Below are 6722 nucleotides of genomic sequence, written 5' to 3' on the forward strand. Positions count from 1 at the left end.
AAGACGCCGTTTTTTTTCGATCATACGGTATATATGTATATACACGTTTAAAATATATGTTATTACATTATGTTTTATTTAATTATATATTATACACACGTTAATAAATAAATAATTGTCTTGTCTTCGTAATTGTCGCCAGCGACACTGATTGACATTCAAAGATGGGAGTTGTACCTGTGGTTGTACCAATGACTAAAGAACACAAGGACATGTAACGGACATGTAGCTTTAAAAAAGTCCCGTTCGGAATGTCGAGCGACACGTCAAAAGAACCAATAAGATTTGCACAAAACTCAAAATTGACAGCTGCTTGAATTTTGTACAAATCCCATTGGTTCATTTGACGTGTCGCTCGCGACAGTCGATGTTCTGAGAGAGAGAGAGAAGAGAAAGAACCAGAAGCTATGGCTATAGCCAGAAATAGTTTCATAGGTAAATAAACAGTCCACTCAACTTTTTTAGCGTTTTCTTATTGAATTCGATAATTAATTTTCTGATTTTATATGTACTTCATATATGCTATACATTGATCCTAATTTTGTACCTTTTGTTCAAGCCTTTTGTTAACATTTTAATACTTTTTTAATTAAGTAGGCCTTTTTACATTCTACTTTCATACTTGCCGGATAGCCCTGGCAGTTGATGCCATTAATCAATAATGAACTAGCCTACTAACCTCATATTTGGTCATAATGTCACAAAAGAAAAAGAAAACAAAAACAAGTCAGAGAAATAAATAAATAAACAATTCTAACGTTTAAGCCGATTATCCGGACTTAAAACGTTAAAACAATAGTTGTAGAATATATTATTCAGTTAGTTATTCTATGATATTAATATTAATATCAAGTTTATACCTATAACTTCAAAATTAACTACTTAAATCATAGTAGAAGGAAACGCTTAAATCTTTACCTTCACCCTCTGCCTTTACTAGTTTTGTTAATATTCATAGATACAGAAAACAGCCGTAGAAGATACAGCCCTAGATTTTGTTAGTATTGGATAAGGATTTATATTTGTAATATGCATACATTTTGTTAATTACATATAGATATTTTAAACAGAATTTGAAGAGATGCCAGGACGCCGATGTGCTGTGTTCAGCTGCAACAATAGCGCTTTTGCTACAAAAAGGTCTAAATTGGATATTATATACCACAACTTTCCAAAGGCTAAAAATCCCGTCTCAAAGAATACATTGAAAGAGTGGGTTCTTCGATGCAGAAGAGCCGATAATTTTAATCCTGCCAACAGTAGTATTTGTTCTATACATTTTAAAGATACAGATTATGACAGGGATTTGAGGAATGAATTATTAGGTATGTATATATACACTTGCCAGAAATATGGATGTATATTAAAAATTATTAATAATAATAATTTTATAAAACATCAGTGTAAAGAAAGTATGTATATGAACTTTCAAAACTTTTGGATTTGTTTATGTACAATCATATTTCGTCCCATTGCGGCCAAAAGTCCCTAGACAGTTAAAGCACGGCCAAAGACGTAGACATAAACGTATCGTTTGACATGTACGCTTGCGCAGTGAGAAATTCACTTGCGTTTACGGATACGTGATACGTATCTTTACGTGCCTTTACGTACATACAAAACGCAAACATATCGAGCCGAAGGAGTTTCGATTTTCACCCGAATGATGCCGAACGTACAAATTCACAACAATTCGTTTCCACAACTGGCTATAAATTAATATGTAATAAATTAATATGAAAATATTAAGCATCATAATAAACTCATTTTGGAATCTATTTAATTAAATATGCTAGTTCTTAGCCAAAATCCATATGAAATAATCATAAAACTCTGTCTGTTTCCCTATATTTTTTATTACTAAGAGCATTTTAAGTTGTAAGGACTACTTTCTGTAATAAAATAATTTCCATTTATAATTTTCTTCATTTTTCGATATTACTTTTATAAATTTAGTGCGGATTAATGGAATAATAGATATCCATTTTCAGTTTTAAAATTAAATAAATTGTTTCACAAAATAATTTAGAATTACAAATGTACCATTTGCATTACGTACGTCAAATACTTGCTTTAACTCTTGTTTACATGACAACGTAACGGCAGACGTAACGTAGGTTTCTGCGTAACGTGTCGAGAGATACGTATACGTATTGTGCCTTGCTTTAACTGTCTACTAACTTACTTTTTATTACTTCCGAGAAAAATGCATCTAAAGATGAATTGCATTGCATAAAGATGTTATAGTTAGTAACTATTCAGTATTAAAATAAAACATAAATAGCCAGAAATCGTAGTTAATGACTTTTGTAATTGATTCTCCGCTTTAAAACATAGTTAGTGAGTGAATTTGGTTGTTCGGAAAAATATTAGTTAGTGACTTTCGGCAGCAATAGGACGATTTCATCTATAACAGTTGCGAATATTGGTTGTGCTGCATACTATTAGCTAAAAACTGTTTTTAAACAAATATTTTCTATTAGGTTTACCAGTAAGAAAATTGTTGAAAAAAAGTGCTATTCCAACCCTAAATCTACCTGGCCAAGAAGATCAGCCAATTTCTGAAAGAGAGAAAAGATTTGAAGCAAAGGTAAAGATAGAACAGGAGTGTCATAGGAAAGAAGAAATTGACAAAGTTCTTTCTGAAGAATGGAAATCTGTATTACCAGCAACAAAGCGACAATCAATCCTAGAACGCAACAATATCCAACCCTTACAGCAGAATATTGATCATAAAGAATATGAAAAATTACTAGACAAATATAACTCATTAAGGACAGATATGAAAGTTTTAAAGCGTAAATTATTGTTACAGAATAAACAATTAAAGTATTATAAAAAGCGTAAACCAAAAAAAGAAAAAATTACTTTTGAAGAAGACAAGTCTGTTAATGCACTTAGACGAGTTTTTACTAATAATCAGATTGACATGATTTTGAAAAGAAAAAAACGGATAAATTGGTCCATGGAAGAGATGAATAAGGCTTTTGCACTTTACTGTCTCTGTAAAAAATCTTATGTTTATGTAAAAACTAAGCTCAATTATCCATTACCAGGTTTATCAACTTTGCGAAAGTGGGCATTACAAATAAAAGCACAACCAGATCTTTTAGGACATGTATGTTCATTTTTAAAGGAAGCGGAAGAAAATGTAACAGATCACGAAATTATAGTAATAAATATTGAAGCAGATGAATAAGTTATAGGTTGTCATTGGAATAAAGGGGGTACCTTGTTTATTTTTGTCTTTCAACAGGTAACAATATATAAGTTCTCAAAAATCCAATACCCTATAAAAGTATAAGATTTCCTTAATCCTTTAATTTTTTTAATTATACTTGTTTGCATTGTTATAGAGTTCCAACCTGAGTTTTTAACAAAATAAATTCAATTCTGCTTTAATATAGGTATTTTAAATTTACTTCTATAGTAGATATACGTGAATTAGTGAAATAAATATTGAAATCTAATATGTGCGCGGCTGTAATTGTACATTATTATACATATATAATATAGACACAAACGAGAATAATTTTTTTTTAATTATTGGACCAAAAATACCTATTTACGAAAAATATCTACTAGAAAAACGTATTTTTGATTCTTTTTTTTTAAATATACATTACCACATTGCAGTAGTTTTATTCTTAGGGTATTTCTTTAATTCTTGTTTGTAACTCCTGGCATGTTTTTTAATTTTAGTTGTCTATTCTCTAGAGTTAAATGTTTAATTGATTTTTTCATTTTTACTTTTCGAGGAGTATGCGCGGTTAACGACTCATTTGTTTAGATAAAAGTATCGTGTAAATAAAATTCAGTCAATTACAGTATTTTTTTTAATGCGACCCTGTCTATCAATAGTTTATTTTCTCGGAAATTTTTTGACACGTTTTAATCCGGCCCTGACTCGGCACCCATAATGGTGATTTCAAGGTCAAATTTTATAGAAATTTTAAACAATGGGATCTGGGCAGAGTTAGCCTGCCGTGACTTCAATACATCAATACATATAATCAAAACTATTGTTGCCTGTAAATAACTAGAAATTAAATAACTTGAAAGAAATAAAATAATTCTAATAAGTTTATAGAATTATATTATCTAAACCATTAAAAAAAAAATCCGTAAATGTAAATATATATAATAAATGTTATCATTAGTACAATTTTATATATTCATTATACCGTATGATCGAATAAAAACGGCGTCAGCGATGGCTATGAAATGAAGATCGCTGTCATTTTATATGTAAATTTATATAGGAAATGCCATCGATCGTCTTTTCCAAGCCAACTGGTCCTTCTTACCTTAATTTTGGGTATCAAGATAAATCTGAAATGATGAAATTAATTATAGAATTTGTATTATTATTGATTAACACTCAAAAAGAAATTTTTCAACTGCAAATAATTCGTAAATAAGCTGCAATTGTGCGCTTGCGTAGTATCGATGATCAAATGCAGCAAATATGGGCTTCAAGGTCAGCCACCGGATCCACACCTCTACCGACACAAATATCCTTTGAACCTTTGAACAGAGTAAAGTCCTGTCAATTTTAAATTTAGTGCCCCATTGGTCGTCGAAGTGTCAATCAGTGTCGCTGTCGACACGACGCAGTCTTTGAGAACGGCGAAAGCCCCGTTCCCGAACTGCGACTGTCGCCAGCGACACGACAAAAAGAACCAATCAGATTTTGTGCAAAATCTCAAACAGCCGTCAATTTTAAATTTAGTACAGCTCCCATTGGTCGCTCTGAAGTGTCAATCCCAGTGTCGCTGCCTATCACGACGCCAAAGTTCTGAGAACGATGGCTTAAAGTTCAGTTCTTCAGGAACTGCGACTGTCGCCAGCGACACGATTAAAAAGAACTAATCAGATTTGTACAAAATTCAAACAGCTGTCAATTTTAAATTTAGTACAGCTCCCATTGGTCGTTTGAAGTGTCAATCAGTATCGCTGTCGACACGACGCAAAGTTCTGAGAACGCAGGCTTAAAGCCCTGTTCTCAGAACAGCGATAATCGACAGCGACACGTCAAGAACCAATCAGATTTGTACAAAATTCAAACAGCTGTCAATTTTAAATTTAGTACAGCTCCCATTGGTTGTTTGAAATGTCAATCTGTGTCGCCCGCGACACGACAAAAGAACCAATCAGATTTGTACAAAATTCAAACAGCTGTCAATTTTAAATTTAGTACAGCTCCCATTGGTCGTTTGAAGTGTCAATCAGTGTCGCTGTCGACACGACGCAGTTCTGAGAACGGGGCTTAATAGGTATGGAGTGTAGTAATAGGTAAAGGTGTGGATCCGGTGGCTGACCTTGAAGCCCATATTTGCTGCATTTGATCATCGATACTACGCAAGCGCACATCGTCGATGTTGCGAAATTGCAGTTTATTTTCGACATTGATTTTCGAATTATTTGCAGTTGAAATGTTTTTTTTGAGTGTTAATCAATAATAATACAAATTCTAAAATTAATTTTGTAATTTCAAATCTATCTTGATATCCAAAATTAAGGTAAGAAGGATAATGAAGATTGTGAAATGAAAGTATTATGAATATATAAAATTGTGTAATAATAATAACATTTATTTATATATTTACATTAGAATTAAAAATTATCATTTACGGATTTTTTCTTAATGGTTTTAAACTTATTAGAATTATTTTATTTCTTTCAAGTTATTTAATTTCTAGTTATTTACAGGCAACAAATAGTTTTGATTATATGTATTGATGTTTTGAAATACTACCATAACGAGTCTTATAAAACAATACACGTCAACACGTCAATGGAAGACAGAGGTAACATTTTACCTATAATGTTACTAATATAATATACTTTGATTATAATGTTTGTATCATAATTTCTTAAAAATATCAAGTTAGTGGATTAATAGCAATTTTAGACATATATTTTATCGAAAGAGTGTGTGTTGATAAGACTAAAATAAGCTTTATCTTTTATCTTTTTCTCTTTAGAAGGGAGATGGTTTGTGTCGTAGAATACATTACAGTATTTAATATCGTGTACTTTCATATTCTTTTCTTAATTTACTGTAATATCTTGTTTCCTATAATGCCAAATCTTGACAATTGATCTTATTAGTTTTATACCTGTGTTTATACAAGACCAAATTAAGACTTAGTTTGTGATTTATATTAAGATCTTTCTTATAATATTTGTTATGTCTTAATCTTAATACTATATTATGCTTTGTCTGGAAAATAAATGTTAAAATATCTTAGAAATCTAAGAAAATCACATAAATTAGGTGTAAGAATAAAGAAATCTTAAGGTAGCAGAAAAATTAATGCAATATATGTATAAGAAGAATTAAACAAGGTAACTGTTAATGTTGCTGAAGCTGATTCTACAATTTTAATTACGGAGGCTAAAAAGCCTTTTAAGGCGTCCGTAGTTTTGATGGAATGTAAAACCTATTATGAACATGACATGGAGCTACAGCTACTAAAAAAAAAAGAAAAAACTCGGACACATCCCCCGAATTTTTAATAAAGCACTTTTTAAACGTAGCATAATAATCTAGAGCAATTAGATTAATTATAGGAATCTAGAGTTTTATTTCTATTTAATTTTATTGATTATGAAAATACATAATAAAAGCGTTCACGTGTTGTGCGAAATATTAAAATAATAATATAAATATACCGCGTACTATGATTGAAAAAATAGCGTCAGCGATGACTATGAAA

At 30.9% G+C, this 6722-nt stretch overlaps 1 protein-coding gene across 3 annotated transcripts; it reads left to right on the forward strand.

The window, feature by feature from the left end:
• The first annotated feature begins 678 nt into the window (after positions 1 to 678).
• On the forward strand, positions 679 to 3397 carry LOC115890293. 3 transcript variants are annotated; one of them, XM_030910473.1, is made up of 3 exons: positions 679 to 997; positions 1058 to 1325; positions 2484 to 3397. In XM_030910473.1, exons 2-3 carry the CDS (start codon positions 1082 to 1084, stop codon positions 3197 to 3199), a joined length of 960 nt encoding a protein of 319 aa, XP_030766333.1. In that variant the 5' UTR covers positions 679 to 997; positions 1058 to 1081; the 3' UTR covers positions 3200 to 3397. The 3 variants fall into 3 exon arrangements, with proteins under 3 accessions (XP_030766333.1, XP_030766332.1, XP_030766331.1); XM_030910472.1 differs by having other exon boundaries at positions 1071 to 1325; XM_030910471.1 differs by having other exon boundaries at positions 679 to 1325.
• The last annotated feature ends 3325 nt before the right edge of the window (positions 3398 to 6722 follow it).

The sequence above is a fragment of the Sitophilus oryzae genome, unplaced genomic scaffold, assembly GCF_002938485.1.
Source record: "Sitophilus oryzae breed Bouriz unplaced genomic scaffold, Soryzae_2.0 scaffold_860_pilon_pilon, whole genome shotgun sequence".
Lineage (NCBI taxonomy): Eukaryota > Metazoa > Arthropoda > Insecta > Coleoptera > Curculionidae > Sitophilus > Sitophilus oryzae.